The 19956-nt window shown below is 47.5% G+C and overlaps 1 protein-coding gene across 4 annotated transcripts in view; it reads left to right on the top strand.

Annotated features, from left to right (window-relative positions):
• Nucleotides 1-19956, top strand: part of MGAT5 (alpha-1,6-mannosylglycoprotein 6-beta-N-acetylglucosaminyltransferase) — a 98976-nt gene that overhangs the window by 41965 nt on the left and 37055 nt on the right. For all 4 annotated transcript variants that reach the window (XM_078603730.1, XM_078603747.1, XM_078603756.1 and 1 more), the window contains 3 exons: nt 7801-7974; nt 14834-14910; nt 16378-16467. In XM_078603730.1, coding sequence (XP_078459856.1) covers nt 7801-7974; nt 14834-14910; nt 16378-16467 — 341 coding nt within the window. The remainder of the gene's footprint in view (nt 1-7800; nt 7975-14833; nt 14911-16377; nt 16468-19956) is intronic.

Raw genomic sequence — 19956 nt, 5'->3', positions numbered from 1 at the left:
GACCCAAAAATCACAGCACAGATGGGAGAACATTTACCCACGTTGACCTTTGTGCTCGCGGCTCGGCTCCTCGCACGCACACGCAGACGCACACATGCTTGAGCAGAGCAACATTGTGGCCTCCTTGCAAGAAGCCAGCCAGCGACCCGTGATCACCGTGGCGTGCCAACTAACTAGCACAGCAGCCTTGCCGGCTGTGTCGTGCCGGGTGTTTTTCAGGTCATTCAAAGTGTTGCACGCAGTGAAGGATGCTGATGGAAATTGCATTACGTGCACCCCGCTTTTTTGTTATGCTTCGTACTTCAAAAGGAAAATGGAGGATGGCGCGCGAGCGCGTGTGTAAATGAAGTAATTGCGATGCGAGTGGGAGATCTGATTGGGCACACGTATTACATTTTAACAGGATGAATCGCGGGAAGAGGCTTTAAGGTCGGCGGGCGGATACGGAGGAATGAGAATATTTCTGCATTAGCATAAAACCCAGAAACCTTGTCAGAATTGGAAGCAGCGTAAAGAATGGTTTTAGCCCTGGCGCGAGGTCCTCGGGATCGTTGCGAGCCGCCCTCCCCCGTGTCCCAGGGAGCCGTATTAGCGCCTCGCAGGCCTGCAGCACCAGCTACCCCTTGGGGTAGTGTAATTGGTGGAAGCCATTGAGTGTGTAATTAGAACTGAGGCATCCTAAATTGTACGTTTTATAACGATTTACACACAATGGGCAGATGTTGAGATAAGCGCCGTGCATGGTGGAATCATTTTATCGGTGCTTTGGCGAGATTCCACGAGATCCCGCAATCCGTTACCGGCATTGCAACTGCTGCTGCGGTGCGTCCGTCCTTACGACTGCGCACCATGCGTGCACCCCCTTCCTCGGCACGCTTCGCCAATTGAGGAACTGCACGTGTACAAAGCGAACGTGCGATTCACGGCTAACACGAGTGGTGAGCGGTATCCGAAACAGTCCTGGCCACCCACACTCTCTCCCCCTCCTTCACTAGGCCACGCTGGCTGGCTTGGTGAAGTGAGGACAAGCAAGCCACCTGGAACTCACTTCACACATGGTGTGGGGAAGCCTTCATCCAGCAGTAGATTGACAAAAGGGCTGGATGATTTTGGTACACCATGTGCACGCACGTATTGCGAGTTTAAGAATTGAAGCCATCCTTTTTGTTTGTTTAACATCGCTTATAATGGCTTGCCATGTCACGGAACTGTAGAAATGGCCATCGTTGTTGTTACGATTGTAATATGTATTATCTACTGTGCAGCAGACGGCATGTTTTAGTCGCCACCTGCAGTAATTACCAAGCGCCAGTGGCAGGAATCCAAACTGTTCAGTCCGCCTAACCTGGCCAGGGGAGTGTAATGATCTGTCCCCTGCCCCACAATTCGATGAATTTGCATGGTTCTTGGCCACAATTCAGCTCAAGAAATAATTAGCTCTTTCAAGTTTGTATCGTCTGTCTCATATCATTACTTTAGCCTAAACGTAACGTGTACATACAATTTTCTTGAATCGTAAATAATTGATTCTTGCATGCACAATTCTGTGCATGTGTCATGAATGTAAGAATCGGATTTTAATCGCTCGAGTTGTCGCATCCCTGCCGAGCATCCTCGCCAACGTATAGATAATCCGTTTCCCAGGGTGCACAATGTACAAAAACACATGTGCTCTGTATTAATCCATAAAGTGGTCGCATCGTGTAGCCACGATCGCCATAAATCTGTCTTTTCATTGCTGTCTTGGAGGTGATAGGAACTGGAATGCATCTGGAAAAGGGCGTCTGCGGAGGAGATGGAGCCATGAAATGGGCTCGCGTGCAGATGCTGGGTGGATGAGGTGGCAGGTTGCTTGGGGGATGTTTTAATCTAGCAGTGGATTGACCAAGGCCAATGATGATGGTGATGGCGCAGTATTGACAAACAGCTGAAAACTGCTTTCTATACCCCCCCACCACCCCTTAAATCCGGCCTTCGCTAAGAAAATGATGATGGGGGGTTCAATGGGTGAACCGTGAACGCAGAACACATTTCCCTGCTCTTGCAAGTGCGTGCATTAAACTCTGAAGGTCTTATCATTTGCCCTAATGTAGCTTTACTGCTTAATATCCACAGTGTACGGCAGATTGAAAAGCACCTTTAATGCGGTTTAGGGAAGGCGGGCGGCAGACCATGCTCGATTTCCCAGGTGGAAATGACAGTGTGGCCAATGGGCAGTGTGGCGAAATAACGTTTTGAGTGAATTAGATGTATTTTTTTTACCGTTTGAAGAACATTCAATTTACTCTGTGCATATTATAGTATGAAGATAACTAAATAAGGCATCGTTATGAATTTTGAAGAGGTCCACAGGAGTGTGTGGTGAAAGCTCGAGAGAAGGAAGAGGCCTCACTCACTCGCGGCACAACCGAGGAGGTACCGCTCTTGGAAGTGCACACATCTGGTTTCAGATCTTAGCTGATAGGGGCTCGCGAAACCAAAAACTGAAGTTTCCGCCGCGGACGTGACAACTGTTTTGCGGCCTCTTTCGTCACGGGTCTACGCTAACCGTCTAGAAGACCAGAATTAAAACGCGGACGGCCATGAAACCAACATCGCCGTCTTTCCGAGTCGGGTCGGAGATTGCGCCATGCGAACCGAAAACCGTCACGGGTCGTGCCCGTTTCCCGCAAAGCAATTTCCTGCCTTTTAAATAGTAGTCAATTTATTTCTACGCGTTCTGTGCTGCTGATAGTAGGCTGTTAACCTAGTTTTGTCACGGCTCAAGAGCTGCTTGTTATTGGAGAAAGATTTCAAGGCAGAAAGGTTTCTGCCTTGAGCAGCAGCTGCTGTGCAGGCAAATAGCGGCCTAGTCATGACCGATTACAGGATAAAACCTCTAACCGTGTGTCTAAACAGAAAGTGACAATACCATGAAACAGCAGAGCACTTTCCTCCCCGAGCAATACTTATTAAATTCCTACGTTTCAGCAGATGAAGTGTTCCAGTCTGCCTTGCGCTTAGTTCCGTAGAGCGTAATCCTCGCGAAGCGTGCTTTGGCGAGACCCATTTTAGTGTTTTTGTCCTGCCCCAGTTGTCGCTAATTGAAATGAAGCGTCTGCATGCGGCAACCCGTGTTAAACGAACCGCACACACGGAGCGGACAGCGCTGTCTCCCCGAGCCGGCCTGCACGCCGTGATGTGGTGCGTCTGGCACCGTCCAGCTAAAGAGAAATGTGCCCCCCCCTTGACCAGGCAATTAGATTAATTTTCAAGATTCTGGCCTACGATTCCGTTCGAAGATCATTTTATTTCTGGTGCTAGAACATGGCCGTAGTAGTAACAGGCGTAATAAGAAGAAAAAGGTTGCACATGGAATAAGACTTGATGATGCAGGCATTTGTGAGAAGAAACTGGCACTATTTTTACACACGTAGCATGGACAACTGCAGAAAGATAAAAAGTGTGTTCGGAAAAAGGGAAATAACCAAAAAGAGGAAAACCTAATAGAGAATGGCTTGATGACACTATAAGGGATTGGTGCCAGACAGATGTGGCACCACTTGAGGATATTGGCACTACAAGACAGAGGAAAGTGGAAATAAATGACGAAATGTGCGGTGGACACCTTTAGGGCTATCTCCCCATGGGTTGTGATGATGATTGCATGGCTGCGTCGAGGTGTGCACTTACGTTTCCATACTTTACAGCTAACATCACAGTGCCGATTGATATCTGAAGCATTCCTGGACCTTGCCCCCCCCCCCTCCGGCCTTCATCAACCCTCACCGACCAGCATGGTGAAGTATGGTTAAATGACTGACATCGTCTGAGGAGGCCTCCATTCAATCGTGGTTTAGCAAAGGCGGGGGGAGGGGTTGTAAAAATACCCCCCAAATCTACCTCCATGACGGCAAAATGCTGTTTGCAACTCCTGCGTCAGCCATTTAACAAGTCGTCGCAAGGAGAGCGCGGCGGCGCACAGGGGAAGATGCCATCCGGCCCATCCCAACCCTCGCGCACATGGCCAAGTGGTGGTGGTGGCGGCAGATATTTTAGATTTTTTTTTTACTACAAATGAAGTGAACGTCGCGATTTCATTTCGGGTTGGCATCGCTAAATTTACATCAGGCATTTTGGCAATTGGGTTCAATAGCCAAACACAGTCCACACCTCGCCCCGAGCGGCGAAAATGAAAACACTGACGACAAGAGCAAAAAAAGAATAGTGACGCTGCCACCCGTACGACGTCGCTGCAACCCGTACGACGTCGCTGCAACCCGTACGACGTCGCTGCAACCCGTACGACGTCGCTGCAGCCCGTACGACGTCGCTGCAACCCGTACGACGTCGCTGCAACCCGTACGACGTCGCTGCAGCCCGTACGACGTCGCTGCAGCCCGTACGACGTCGCTGCAACCCGTACGACGTCGCTGCAACCCGTACGACGTCGCTGCAACCCGTACGACGTCGCTGCAACCCGTACGACGTCGCTGCAACCCGTACGACGTCGCTGCAACCCGTACGACGTCGCTGCAACCCGTACGACGTCGCTGCAACCCGTACGACGTCGCTGCAACCCGTACGACGTCGCTGCAACCCGTACGACGTCGCTGCAACCCGTACGACGTCGCTGCAACCCGTACGACGTCGCTGCCACCCGTACGACGTCGCTGCAACCCGTACGACGTCGCTGCAGCCCGTACGACGTCGCTGCAACCCGTACGACGTCGCTGCCGCCCGTACGACGTCGCTGCCACCCGTACGACGTCGCTGCAGCCCGTACGACGTCGCTGCAACCCGTACGACGTCGCTGCAACCCGTACGACGTCGCTGCAACCCGTACGACGTTGCTGCCGCCCGTACGACGTCGCTGCCACCCGTACGACGTCGCTGCAACCCGTACGACGTCGCTGCAACCCGTACGACGTCGCTGCAACCCGTACGACGTCGCTGCCGCCCGTACGACGTCGCTGCAACCCGTACGACGTCGCTGCCGCCCGTACGACGTCGCTGCAACCCGTACGACGTCGCTGCAACCCGTACGACGTCGCTGCAGCCCGTACGACGTCGCTGCAGCATATGCGGTTGCGCTGCATCGCACGGCGGGGTTGCAGTGGGAACAGCAGGAGGAGGAATGCTCCATTAGTCTGGCCTACGCGAAGACCACCACAAGCACAAATAGAGACATAGAAGCAGCAATCCTGATATGAATAACAATACTAATACCATTCAAGAGACTGCCGATGTGAAATAGGCCTCGGAGTGAGCGGATATGATTGGCAAATGTACTAGATTGCATAGAGCCTTTGTGATGAAGCATTAGGTTGGAAGGCCAAACGGATGACCTCGTCCAATATTATGATTCACAATGGTTCTTAACGACACACTTGGTCAGGTCGCCACATGGCCTTGCACAGACGTCTATTACGAATCCGTTGCACTGTAAATAAAACTCACAAGAGGTGTGAGAGTGGGACCAGATGAACACTGCATGCAGCCCGTGCATTCGGTGTTCAACGTGCTATGAAGAAGGGCCATTAACCGAAACGTCGCCTATCATATATTTATCCTTTTAAGGCCACGGCGTTATTGATGAATGCGTTGTTGTTGGGGGGGGGGGGATCATTTGAAATGTGTTATTATGGTGTTGCTTGAAATGGTTACACAAATCACAGCGTACTGTATGCGTGTCCTAATTGCGCTGCCATAAGCCGTAAAATATATTTCCTGCAACAACGTCTGGAACACGTGGCGTGAATGAAGGGTGCGGTGATGTGGGAGAAAGTGGTGTTTGTGTGTGTGTGCGCAACGCGTGTGGGTGTGTGCGCACACGCGTGTGGGTGTGTGCGCACACGCGTGTGGGTGTGTGCGTGCGTGCGTGCCTTCTATTTCTGCAGGTTGTTATCGCGTGTCGTATTAATGAGACGACGAATTTCTTAAAATACTGAATTTGTTCCGCTGCGCGTTGTGCCCTTTCAAATGCAACAAAGCTGTGAATAAGCAGCCTGGAGTTGGGGTGCGGACCTGAGAGAGAAAATAGATCATTTCTGTTAATTGCAGTCATCACCTACATTTTCCGCCCGTTAAGGCCACCACAGGTTCCCTAAACGGATCGTGTATTTTTAAATTACCCTAATGACCAGTACAGGGTGAATAACCAACCAAAGATGGTAGGAAAACACAATTTATGTAGATTAACCCTTAACCTTCGTACGGACAGTGAACTTAACTTGAATGTGCTTCAGTCCTCATCACCATCGGCCATCGTCAATCCACTGCGAGATTAGGGCCTCCCCCAAGCTTCTGCCACCCTAGCACCTACACACAAGCTGATTTAATCGCTCCATCTCCTTGGTCAACGTCCACTGGAATGCGTTCCACTCCTTGGCTCCCGCGCGCTCCCTAGCTTGCGCTGTCAGAAATAATAAATATTACATTAAAACCTGCCACATTCATCATTCGCACGGAAGTAAAAAAAAGCGCATAGGCTGGAGTTTAGATCAATTGGTCCTTCTGCAGAGGAGAGAGCAAAGGCGGTGGTTGCGTGGCCGACGGTTGTAAGAATTGCTCTATGGTTGTGGGGCCATAGAAATCCTGGGACATTTCAAGAAAGTTGACCAGTGAACAATTTTAATTTGACGTATAAAGCGATTTTATTTAGTAGACACTACCAATTCAACCCTTCCAATGCCCAAAATATACGTTTACATTCAGTTTTCATACGTAGGCTTTTGCGACCAATATTATCCATAATAGAGGTTTTGTCGAGTTTAAGGACGCATTTATATTTACACAATCTAACCCAGAACCTTATATTATGGATACGTTTAAATTGTCACTTCTTCTCTCACTATGGCCATAGTTACCATTCCCATGAACTTAATTTGTTGATTTCCTTACCCGGTTTGAGGACTCTGTTTACCACACTGAATATTTCATCTCATCCTCATTTGGAATTCCCTCGCGTCGTTTATTTTCCCTCATTCTTACCATCTTGATCAATTCAAGAAACATTAACTTGCTATTTTGCCTTTAGTAGTGCTATTGGTTGCTGACCGCTGGACATTTTGGGCATATTTATATTCCAAGGAAGGGCATTTGCAAAAAGTGAAGTGATTGGACTCTTCTGACAAACACCACGAGAGGGCAAGCGTTGTGTGACTGTAGGCCCGAGTTAAATATTACAGTAACGTTTATATTGAAATAGCTTTCACCGAATTGCAGGTTTGCAATGTAGGAAGGTCGTTGAGTTATAAAATTAGAGGCCAATATTTCCCACAATTGTTAAGCGAATGTGAATAGGAAGTAAATGATTATAAACACATTACATTGGAGTTCCAACGCGGCTGTGTGGCTCATGGGATGTGTAAGAACAAACTTTGTTTTTTACGTGGTGGGACGGACACGGGAAGGAGGTGAATTGCCCACTTGATAATTGTGTTCCTTAAATGCTTCACTACGACCAACTACAGATAATTGGCATACAATTAGGGGTGCAACCAAACGAACTTGAGCGTATGACGAATGTTGTGACGTTGTCTTTTCAGTGTCGTTGTGCCTCTGCGCACCGCTGCCAATTCAGTCCCCCCTTTTTTTCCGTTGAAAAATGAAATTGGGGTCAGAGTTCAATTGTGCTGTGACCACAAATAAACGTAATTCAAGCCTCATCCTTTTTTAAATGGTTTCCAGCTACCGTGCGCAGTGCGATGTGTTAAAGGTGAAGCGATGTTTGTTTAAATTTGTCAGCATAAATGAGTTTATAGTTTTATAATCTGGGTCCGCTGCCCACTTCCTACCCCCCCCCCCCCATCTGTCCAGATCTGAAAAAGACGCTGGCTGTGCTGCTGGATAATATACTCCAGCGGGTCGGGAAGCTGGAGGCCAAGGTGGACTTCCTGTACAATGGAACACGGACCAACGCATCCAACACCAACCACTCGGGATTGCTGGGCACCACCCCGGCCAGCAGCGACAGCAGGGTCAACGCTGCAGGTGGGTGTCCACGCACACGGTTGTGCTACTCGGTGTGCCGTGTGTGTGTGAGCGCGTGTGCGCGTGTGGGGAGCAGTAGTGTAGCGGTGAGGCACTGTGCTACAAACCTGGCGACCTGAGTTCGATTCCCGCTCACGGCCAACACCGGTGACGATTATTAGAACCAGTCCTCGACCTCCCCTAGGTTGACTCAGCCTCAATAAGTACCTGGTGTGGTGTGTAAACATTGCCACTGGGGAGACAAAGGTGGCCGGGCGTGGTGCTGGCCACCCATCTCTTCGTATACCGTGCTGGCCTTAATAGGTGCTTGCTAACAGCACTTGTCCCAACAGTCTTGAGGCTATACCAGGGATCTTTGTCTGTTTTATTTTTCCCGGAGAATGTGTGTGAGTGTAATCATTGTTTTGCATGTATATGTTAGAGTTGTCGTATTCGTCCGGACTTCCTTGGGACTCTGCAGGTGCTGGGATTCTCCGTCGGTCGTCTCCATCCGCCGTTGATTTTGGTGCCGTTCTTGGTCCTGTTTTCTAAGCCTTTATCTTTTCTTCCCCTCTTGTTTGCTCCGATGTGTTTTGTATTTCCTTTGTGTTTGGAGGTCTCCGAGATGCCGTTCCATATAAGAGTAAATGCAAATATTTTGTTACTCAGCTACTCTGTCAATGTATGTGTGTATGTTGAACTTCTTTTGCACACCGCACGTAGCCAACCGTGTTCATCGGAGGTGTGCGGGACCAATGACACCGTTTTTAACTCCTGGCCGTGATCTTCAATGGCATCTGTACCCAGTGCGGATCCTACTTAAATTCAATCTGTCAAAAATACAATGTGTGATATGGAGTGCCATCATGGGGAATGGAAAATGGAACGAGCGCGAGCATAATGATCATCGTATTGCCCATTGTGCTCCGTTCCTTTTAATAGGAGCTCGCCAACAGCACTCGCGTCCAAGACATAAACATTCAACGCGGCCGTGCCGCAGTCTGAACTTGAAAACGTTTCCACTATAATGAATTGGGTTACATTAAATAAAGCTTTGGGGTGTATGTAGTTTCTAAAGAGGGGAAAAACAAATTGAACCAATTTGCGGGCTTCTGTCACGTTTACGCTCGCTGTCGGGGGAAATTGGACATCCGATGTGGCAATTGCAAAGGTGGCGATTGCGGCGGCGTGCGTGCCGCCAAGCGGGACTGCTCGCAAACGCTCTCCCGCACGCCCTGGTCCTCCCCACCTCAAGGGCTATCGTTGGGTTGCCATGCTCCGCGCATTTGGATGTGATTGTGACTTGCGCATGGCCTTAAGACTTTTCAAAACCTGCTTTGTCACAATTGAAACGCAGCGTTGACAGGTGACCACAGTGGATTTGAAGTCGATGCTTATTTCCATCTTTTTTTTGCGTGAAGGTGCTGATTGTTACGTAGTATTTGGCTTATTTATACTTTGCCTCTCGCATATACAAAATACTTTCAGCTCATTTTTATTACTACGGCTGCATGCATGAAATATTGAATTGCCCAGCACAGTGCCAGTAAGTTTGGTGAATGCTGTTGGGAAATCTGATGCCAACACTGCAATTAGGAACAACATATTTCATTGCCCCTAAAGTGTCACAATTAGTAATGATTGAAACCTTTGCATTTGTAACATCTTTCTAAATTCTTGAGTGATATTTTATTATTATTATAATGATAATAATAAACTCCTCTGCCTTTTATAATCTGTTAGCTTATGAAGCAGAGATGTTTTTAGATTGGATGAAATTATTGTTTTTCTCCAAATTATAAACTCAATGCAGACAAATTACTGGCACCAGCAAACATAATTAGTGGGTACAATTTTTCAATTACAGCAACAAGCAAATGTTTCATTTAAAGTCAATGTGCTGGACTGACGCATCTCTGAATCGCCAAAGCCCTAATCTCAGTGGCCTCTTGATGGGCTGTGGTGTCTGCTGTAGCACGGAGAAAAGCGTGTGATGAGCTCCAACACCCGGTCACCCACCCAGATTTTATTCGCGCTGAGTTCAAATTAATGCTGCCAGCTGTGCTTCTGCATGTTAGATTGTCCAGTGCCACGCTGCTGGGATGGCATCAAATGGTGCGTTCTCACAAGTGTCTCCTACTCGTTCCAGAACGTTCCTGAAACGGCCCAGAACATCTTGCTTCTTGTTCCAAAGCGGTGGGCTCGGTGGGCGCGGCGGGCTCGAGCCCTCCCCTCTATACTCCCACGCCCCCCCCCTCCCTTCCCTCTGCATACAGAGAGTGGCGTTGATATTTTTGTTTGCATTATTCACAAGGTTTTTTAACTCGTGGCCTGGGTAGGTTTACCCTACCCCAAATCAACATATACTGCGTTACGTTGCTCTTTTTCCACCACGGTTTTTTTTGCGCTCATGAGAATGCAGCCCAGAAGTTACCTGGGATGAAAGAGGCTGGGAGGTGGAGGGGGGGGGGGCGTAGTCTCCTTGTCAAGCGGAGCGACCACGTAGGCCGGGCTCTGCAGCCTGGGAGCAGTTTGCAGGCTGCCGTGAGAATCTATACTGGGCGGGCTATTGCGTGCTCATGGGGGACAGCTGCAGGAGAGAATATTTCTGAATATCTGTGTTTTTGCCATCTCAACCGCCTTCTTCAATGCAAAAGCGAAGCCACGGTAATGAGAACTATGGCACCGTGCGCTGGTTTTAGGAGTTCTATCCCCCGCCCGAGAATCCGATGCATAATGCATGCTGTTGGTGGTTTTAGTTTTCTCGCCATTGCTACCAAATTTGTCCCAATTATTTTATGTCAGCAGTTTTTGGAGGATTTTAAGTTTTTAACTTGAAAGATGGGTGCAATTTAAAACCTTGTTAATAAGGACAATTTTTTAAGTTGTGGAGAATTTTTGTGTTAATGATTATTTGATGTTAAATTTTACCCACTTAAAAAATAGAATTATTTGCGTAAACATTTCAAGCAACGTCTTGGGTACAAAAAAATACACCGTGAACCTAATCGCGTGGCATATTTTTCACAAACGGGGAATATTTGCGCGGAACTTATATATTTTCACAAAATATAAATTCATTCGTGACCAAATTAATCATGAATTTGTTTTATTTCCTTTGGTTTCATGATATCATGGTTTATTTTTATATCAGATGTGTCATTTCCTTTAGGTGCTCGAACATTCTCAGAACTGCCGCGAATGTTTGAAAAACTGGCAGCTCCCACCTGTGGATCTAAACCACGCTTGTGGCCTCGCCACTCGCCGCCGTTATTTTCCGGCTTGACTTCATCGCCGCTAAAAGCCGTGGGCACGAGTAAAGTGGGGGCAGCAGCGACGCGGGACGGCCTGGAAAAAAAACGTTCACAGGCACTTCAGTTGCACACACGAGCCCCTTCGCTTGACGTCAATCACTCAATGAGCACGCGGACAGGCAGGGGTCTTCAAATAATATATTTAAATAATTATTGTGTATGGGGGGGGGGATGCAATTCATCAAAAATCCGCAAACCTCTTGATTGTGCCTGATGATGGTGATGACTATACTACAGCTTTAATGACGTAACACAATTGCACCACTGCATTTATTACAATGAATTGTCCAATATGACGATGTATAAACCTTACACGTAAAATAATGACGACCGTATTTAACACGGTTAATACAAAATAAAGGTTTATTGCGCTGCTGTGCAATATTCATACAGAAAACTAATTTTTCATTGTTATTGAACTTTGCACATTTTTTCTACATTTCAGTAGAAAAGTGCATTCTCATCTTAAGCACAAAACGCTTTAAATTAACATTTTTACTTAACTTTTGTGACTGCAGGAATTCATATTCTTTAGTTCTTTCGGTAAAGTCACGCAGATAAAAAAACAAGTGAATAAAAATATCGCGACGTTTCGATCGCAACACAAGCGGTCGTCATCAGGAAAAGGGGTCAGCCTCTAAAGGCACACCGTGTATAAAGGTTTGGAGATGGGCGGTAGCCCAAGTGTATCAGCAGCACCAGCAGCATGGGCGGGGCAGCAGTGCCAATGCAGCAGCAGTGCCAATGCAGCAGCAGTGCCAATGCAGCAGCAGTGCCAATGCAGCAGCAGTGCCAATGCAGCAGCAGTGCCAATGCAGCAGCAGTACCAATGCAGCAGCAATGCCAATGCAGCAGCAATGCCAATACAGCAGCAATGCCAATGCAGCAGCAGTACCAATGCAGCAGCAGTGCCAATGCAGCAGCAGTGCCAATGCAGCAGCAGTGCCAATGCAGCAGCAGTGCCAATGCAGCAGCAATGCCAATGCAGCAGCAATGCCAATGCAGCAGCAATGCCAATGCAGCAGCAATGCCAATGCAGCAGCAGCAATGCCAATGCAGCAGCAGCAATGCCAATGCAGCAGCAGCAATGCCAATGCAGCAGCAGCAGTGCCAATGCAGCAGCAGTGCCAATGCAGCAGCAATGCCAATGCAGCAGCAGCAATGCCAATGCAGCAGCAGCAGTGCCAATGCAGCAGCAATGCCAATGCAGCAGCAATGCCAATGCAGCAGCAGCAGTGCCAATGCAGCAGCAGCAATGCCAATGCAGCAGCAATGCCAATGCAGCAGCAATGCCAATGCAGCAGCAATGCCAATGCAGCAGCAATGCCAATGCAGCAGCAGCAGTGCCAATGCAGCAGCAATGCCAATGCAGCAGCAATGCCAATGCAGCAGCAATGCCAATGCAGCAAAGGGCCGCCAGGAAGTCACTGCACCGCGCTCCACACAGCACACTCCACACACCACACTCCACACTCTACACACCACACTGCTGACGGTGGAGGTTGATTGACAAGAAAACACAAGTCAAGTCATGACTCAAAGTGGTTGATGACATCTTTCTAATGATTGCTGAGTCTATAACCTTCCTCTCGATTGAAATTGTGTCTGTGTCTGTATACATGGATGGCTTCATGAACAAGTCTTTGTTGATAGCCAATCGTCTTAACATATTATGGTAAATCAAATTACTTAAATGGTCACCGCTCTAGAGTGTAGTACAGGAATCCCTCGCACTTTCGTCTGATTAGGGACCAGAGCATGGACGAATGTCAAAGCGGACCCTTTATTTAGCTGGCAAATTTATTTTGGCCGGCAAAAAACGTACATGCAAATAACTACAGTAAATATTAAAACATACATGCAAATAACTACAGTAACTATATAACACATGCATGCGAAACCTAAATAAACAGATATGAAAGAAAAATAAACGTAAGAATAAATAGACATAAATAAATAAACAAACTGATACCTTGATATATTTTTTTCATTGCGTAAGTGAACGATGAATATATTGGAAAATAACTATGAACACTGTTGTATTATACTGTTATCACAAAAATAACTATGAATTGTTTACAGTATAATCACAGAAATGAGTCCAGTATTAATAATATATGAATAAACACAAATTTAAGAGATGCTCACTGAACGACTTCTATTCAAAGACTAAAACGAAAAAGACGGCGCGTGGTGCCAACGTCGTGGAAGGTTCGGGATGAAATCGGACGAAAGAGGAGAGCCACATGGACGAAATTTGAAATGTGGTGATAATTGAAAACGGCCAAAAGAGCGAAGCGATGAAAGTCAAGTGGACAAAAGTCGCTGTATCGCTGGACACTTATTGGGAATTTGCGCCAAATTTGCAGGGCACACCTGACAGGCTCGTTGCTCGTACGTACGTATATTGTGTATGTGTGTATGTATGTTGAACTTCTTTCACACCGTACATAGTTAATCGGAGGTGCGCACGAGATAAAAAAAAGATGTGAAAATGCGCGGCTTATTTGTGCATCACTACACTCGGTGAATGGGGTCGACTCGTATGCTAATGAGCGGCTCATGACCTCGCGGGGTCACAGGGTCACGCGTCAGATTACCGAGTAGTGGAGACGCGACTTCTTTTGTGTGCAGCCTCAGCGCCGCGGTGGTGAGGTTTTTTTTTTGCGCAACGAGAGTCACTCAAAAAGAAGGGGCGACTGGCTCTGACTTCCATTCCATCGCAGTCACATAATTATTATAATTGATTTTCAAAATTACATTACGCAAGCTGATGCGGCAGTTGCCAAGGCATTTGGCATACATGCAGGAATGTTTAATTGATTGAAATCTTTATTTTGTTTCTATTACACAGCGGCTATTTAAAACAACGCATGCTAATGAATGTACAGCTGAAGTGGCATTTTGGCAGAAATTGGGTCATACATTATTCATTAAGAATAAAGCGTGGAATGTTTGCATATATGAATGTTAAGTACAGAAACACTGTTTGCGTGAACGTGTGTGTGTGCGAGCATATGGGGGGAGAGCGATCTTGCAGTGGTGAGCGCGCGCTGTGTTACGAACCCGGCAACCCGAGTTTGATTCCCACTCACGACCAACACCGTTGCCGAATATCTGAACTGGTCCTGGGCCTCCCCGAGATCGATTCGGTCTTAAATGAGTACCTAGTGCGGTGTGTTAACATCCCCATGAGGGAGACAAAGGCGGCCGGGCGTGGTGCTGTGGACACTCACCCCCTCGTGTGCCCTGTCGGCCTTCAAAGGCGCTCGCTTAAAGCACTTGCCCCAATGGTCTAATAAGGCGACAAGAGGAATTTATTTTTTTGTGTACGCTCGTGTGTGTGTGTGCGCAAGCGTATGTGCGTGTGGGCGCATGGGTCAATGTGTGTGCATGCTATCGCATAGCACAGTCGTTGGAACAATATGCATTCTCTCTCAGCCTTGAATTGCTCCCCGCTGAGTGCATGGCAAGCTTCATATATCGCCGGTGCCATCGCTGAGGTGCATGTTTTTTGTGGCAAACAGTTTGTGTGTGCGTTTGTGTGTGCGTGCGTGCGTGCATAGGCCTGATAAACGGGGTACAGGAAGAGTGCAAGCTGCAATCCTTGGACGACTTTCCACACTGCGAAACCAAACTCCAGGTATGCAAATGATGTAGCTCGCCGCTTCCCCCCCCCCGCTCATCACCATACCCCCCTTTGTACCCCGTGCCTTCCCAATTTCCTTCGGCGTCTGTGCAAGTGCCATTATTTTAAAGAAAGCCATTTCGGAGAAATGGCACCTGTTGACTTTTTTTCTTCTGTGTGCTATTTTTGAATGCTGGGTTTTGTGTTCACGCTTGCATGATTATGTGGTGACGCTTCCTTAGTTCCAGTAGCTGGCGTGTCTTGATTGGCTGCTGCTTGTAATACGCACCAACACAATGAAAGAAAAACAAAAAAATTCTAAAACATCTTTCTTTCCTTGTCGACGTTATTTTTATTTTATCTTCGCTAGAGCAGCACCAATTTTTACATATATAGCTCATAACTGTGGTGGAGCAGTGGTGCATTGGTTAGCGCACTGCACTGTGAACTCAGCCCTGCCAAACATGAGTGGCGAGTGATATTTGAACCAGTCCTGGGCACCAACCCCCACTGCCTCTCCTCCCCAATGCTCACATCTGAAGTACGGTACAATAATCCCGATGACTGACGTCACATTTGGTGGCCTTCCTCCTCCAGCAGTGGCTTGACAAGGGGCTGTACATTATAATCATGACGACATTACAGAACACAACACACACACATTAATTTGTTGAGCAGTTTTAATGCGGGAGGAAAAAATACGATCGTAAACCTTTTCACCAAGAGTAAGCGGCACACCGCGCAGGGCTCGCAAGCCATCGGTGCACGCGGGCTCCGGACGTGTGTGCTGTCTTGCGAAGTAAGATCGTGGAATTGTTCAAAGGAGAGCCGTGTGCAATGTAGACTCGTATTTAATTTTGCGTTGATGTTATTCCAACGCACGCAGAAATATATATGGGATAGAATAGCGTTGCGTACTTTAATGACACCTTGGCTCTTATGATTTGCGGTCTACAGACACTTGTTGTTCGCCACATGCCGGTTCGTGAGACTCCGCCTGCGGCCGTGCGTGACGTTGGCCGAGCAGCAAAGTAATGGGAATTCAGCTGGCCAGATAAAATTCGATGAAGTGTGACAGAAGCTTCCACTTCATTCTCTCAAAAAAAAAATCCCACCTCGGCACAACCACAATAATATTAATAATAAACTCTTTTGTTTGCTTTTTCCATTTGCTAATGAATAAAAATGAGTAAAAGTTTACACTGACATTCATCAGCAATATGCAGCCACACGAACAATGCATTAACACTTTTAGTTTTGGCATCATCTTAACGCTATGCGGTCGTGACGATGACACACGGCCCACATCACCGGGCGTTTGTCGGTGTTGTGGCAATTAAATCGACGCCTCCACTTCTGTCGCTCGGTCAAATTCCGGTGCATTGAGATGGCCAGCGGGCGAAAGCTCGCCCCCCGTGTCTCCCCACCTCTCCGGCGAGCTTCCGTCGCCAACCTCCTCGTGCCGTGTCTTCCCGTTGGCAGTGGATGAAGGACATGTGGCAGTCGGACACGTGCTATGGCAGCTTTGGCGTCGACGGCTCACTGTGCTCCTTCATCATCTACCTGAGCGAGGTGCGTCAGCTCTGGTCTGCGGAGTTTTTGCCGGCTCGGCCCGGCTCGGCCTTGCTCGGCTCGGCCCGGGGACGTGACCTTCCCCATCCTCCGAGCCGTCTCAAATAAAACAATTTTAACGTTCAAACCTCGTCGACCGCCATGATGTAATTTGTAGGGCAGAGATGGTTACAACGAGCGTCTCGTGCTCTGGAGAGGAGGTTTGTAATGAAGCCCAATGATACGATGACATGTCGGGAGTCTGGATCACGACTCGATTAAAACAAATCTATAATTTTCTGTCCTGTGTTTACCGTTTGGCTTGTATTGTTTGTCATGGATAGATGTCTCTTATGTGCATTTATCTGCCCTTCGCATCCAAATGTAACATGAGCATATGTCGTAAATAATAGATTGTGGCACACTTGATTCGATTGTGCGCACCGCCCATCCATCCGTCGGCGTTCGCCGAGCTCCTCTGTTGGCACTGCGATTGCACCTGCGGATCAGCCGGTTGCAGGAGCATTGACTCTGCGCAAGGCGTGCACTGAAGCTTTGATTAAAGTGGACTGTTCGGAAGTCAGAGCGCTGAGCTGGCAACGCTGAGATCCAGGGCTTGAACACAGGCCTCTTGATCAAACGAGACGTAAAAAAGTATATATTCTTAAGCTCGCGAATAAATGAGGATGTGCGGCGGCCATGTGACCCACAGCTGCGTTCTCGCGTTGAACCGACACTGCCGAGGCCCTGCGATTGAACTCGCGCGCCAGGCCGAACAACGATTAATCGATTAAAAGTAGATGCTTGCATCTGTATCATGTCTCAGTTTTTTACTGCTGCAGAAAATTACGTCATCTTTTGGATTAGACTGGTCCCCGTCATAGGAATGTGTAATTTATGTGATTAGTTCAGGACCGCCAAGAGAGAACATCTCCCCAAAAACAGTCGTTTTGACTTTTTTTTACATTGAATTAAGTGACCATTAGGTTGATGAGGCTCGTTCGTGAAATCAGCTCTCGTGTCGGTGCTAGTGGTGGTTGAATACAGCGCTGGATAGTGAAGAGATGGCGACGATTTGTGGTGGCCTCCATCCAGCAGTGGATTTATCACGGTTGATTAATGTTGAGAATAACTGGCAGCTAAATGTCATGGAGATTTGAGGACGATCTGGTGACTCACTAAATAATTTACAAAGAACACTTTTTTTTGACGAGTTGTGTGCATCAGCCCACAGCCATCGCGCTGTCGGTTGATTCGCGTGTGGAAAAGGATGCTGTAGAAAGAGCTGAATATAAATAGTATATATAATGTAGTGCCAAGCATGGGGGTAACACTTTCTCTCTCGCAGTGCTTCTAAATTACAACGCTTGTGTCAACACCACCTTCATCCCCAGGAGATAATAATTCACTGTACGGCAGTTAACGCAAATGTAAGCCACCCCACGCTCTTAATGAATTAAATTATTTAACAAAATTTGCATTTTCCTAATTACCTCAAGACTCGTTCAGTGTTAAACGGCGAGGTCGAAGAGCGACGAAAAATGACGGTGACGATCACGGCTCGCTTCTTGGCTTCCGTTGTTTATTTCCGAGAGCGATCATTAAAAAAGCAGACGGACCGCAAATAGGTAAATATATTCATCAGCATGGCTGCAGAAATAATTGTTACCAATTTAGAGATTTTCTAGAGAAAAATATTTGGTTGGTTTTTGTTTGTTTGGACAGTTTATATCTGGGACTTAAGGTCGGCTGTGGTGACTGTATTGTATATGGGCTTCATGGCAGAATGTCGTGCGCTTTTTCTGATAGTCGTGAGTGGGGGTGTAAAGTGTGCAATCGTAGGATGGTTATTGAATTACCCATGAGAATGCGTGTGGGGGGGTGTGTGTGTGGCTTTTTTCCCAGCGTGCTCAAAAATAGCAGCTCGTACCTTTGGCCTACAGACATGGCAGTGTTATGAGGAATATCCACTTGTACTATCATGTGAAAAGGTGTGCAGTCTTGAGACGCATTCATCTCTTCTGCGTTAGTGATCCTTAAACACAAGCGCACTTATCCTAGACACGTTGCGTGCCCGTATTTTACTGTCTGCATTGGATTTTTTTGTGCAGTCAGGTTCGAATGTAAGAAAATTACTGACTTTATGGAGACAGTTATACATTTTACATAAATAAAAAATATAATTTGACGTCTCCTTAAATTGATTTGGTGTCGGAGATATTTCTCGCCCCTGAACGCAAACTTGTGTTGATGCTTATTATGTGATTGCGGGTTTTAATCATCGGCCCGCAAAGGAGTGGCTGCATGGATAATTGGATCCCTGCATGCAGTCTTGCCCCTTTCCCACACAACAAAAGGCACGCTTCACGAGGAACCGTGTCTAATGAAATCCATACGTTTCATAGTAGGAATGTTGTTTTGTCGGTGTGTGCTCTTCGCAGTAAATTAAATGTTTTTACACCTATCCACTCCATCAAGGATAATTGGCAGTGCATTCTCACATTCTACCAACTGCATTTATTCCTTTCTTCTTTGGGCTTGTCATAGACTGTCTGGTTTGTGTTAAAAGGAACACATTATTTCTGTGAAGAGAGGTAAGCAAAGCCATCCTTGGTATAAAATACATAATTTTGATTATTCAGACTTCAGTCAAAACTTGCACCATTATCACCACCACCACCACGAAGGTCTAGTTCATAGCTCCCATTGTCCTCAACATCATCAAGACAGCCATTGGAATCGTCATCGTAATTCCCACCGTTATCTTTATCATGATCTTCCCATTGACGCCCAGAGGCGGCGTGTGTGAATGCGGAGGACTGCCGTGTGTCCATCGCGGGGGCTCGGTGCGATGGCTCCGTATCGACACCGCCGCTCACAACCTCGCCATCCCCCCCCTCCCTTACGGCATCGCACCGCTCGCCACGTCTCCACGTGGTTTTGCTCATGTGCTGCAGACTCGTTCCGCGTCGCGTGCAACCTCGCTCCGTTTCCCTCGCACGTTTAGCTTGCATCTGCGTTTGTTCTGGAGGAGCTCGGGGCGTCCTCAGCGTTTGCCGTAAGGTGACGCCGCATTTTTCTTTCTCTCAGCAATTAAAAACGCGCAAGTCAGGGTTAATTCTGTTGCGAGCTCTCGCAGATAATGTGCCCACTATTCATGCCGCCTGGCCGCTGCTGGTGCCCCCCCCCCAGCCTGCAAGTTCCACCTCCAACACTTGAGTTTGTGCCGCCTGTTGTCTGCTGCTCGATGTTTCACCACCACGCTTCCAGTTGCCACCTCCGTGCGTCAGTGCCCCATTCAATCGTTACCCTGAGGAGTTACGGACTGCCGTGGTTTCCACGCCTGCTTTGTTTTTTCTCTCTCTCCCTTTTTTCGTAACGTATTGATCAACGAGCTCGGTAATAAAATAAATCGAAATCCTTTCATCTTGAATCCAACGCCAAGATTGATTGCCCTTGTAAAATAGACATTGATCCTTTTTTTAAAACAGCGCAACACCTACTTATTTT

This window comes from Lampetra planeri, chromosome 2, assembly GCF_965212315.1.
Source record: "Lampetra planeri chromosome 2, kcLamPlan1.2.h2, whole genome shotgun sequence".
In the NCBI taxonomy this organism is placed as follows: Eukaryota; Metazoa; Chordata; class Hyperoartia; order Petromyzontiformes; family Petromyzontidae; genus Lampetra; species Lampetra planeri.
Note: the sequence above shows the minus strand (reverse complement) of the source record. Positions and strands in the feature narration are given on the sequence as shown.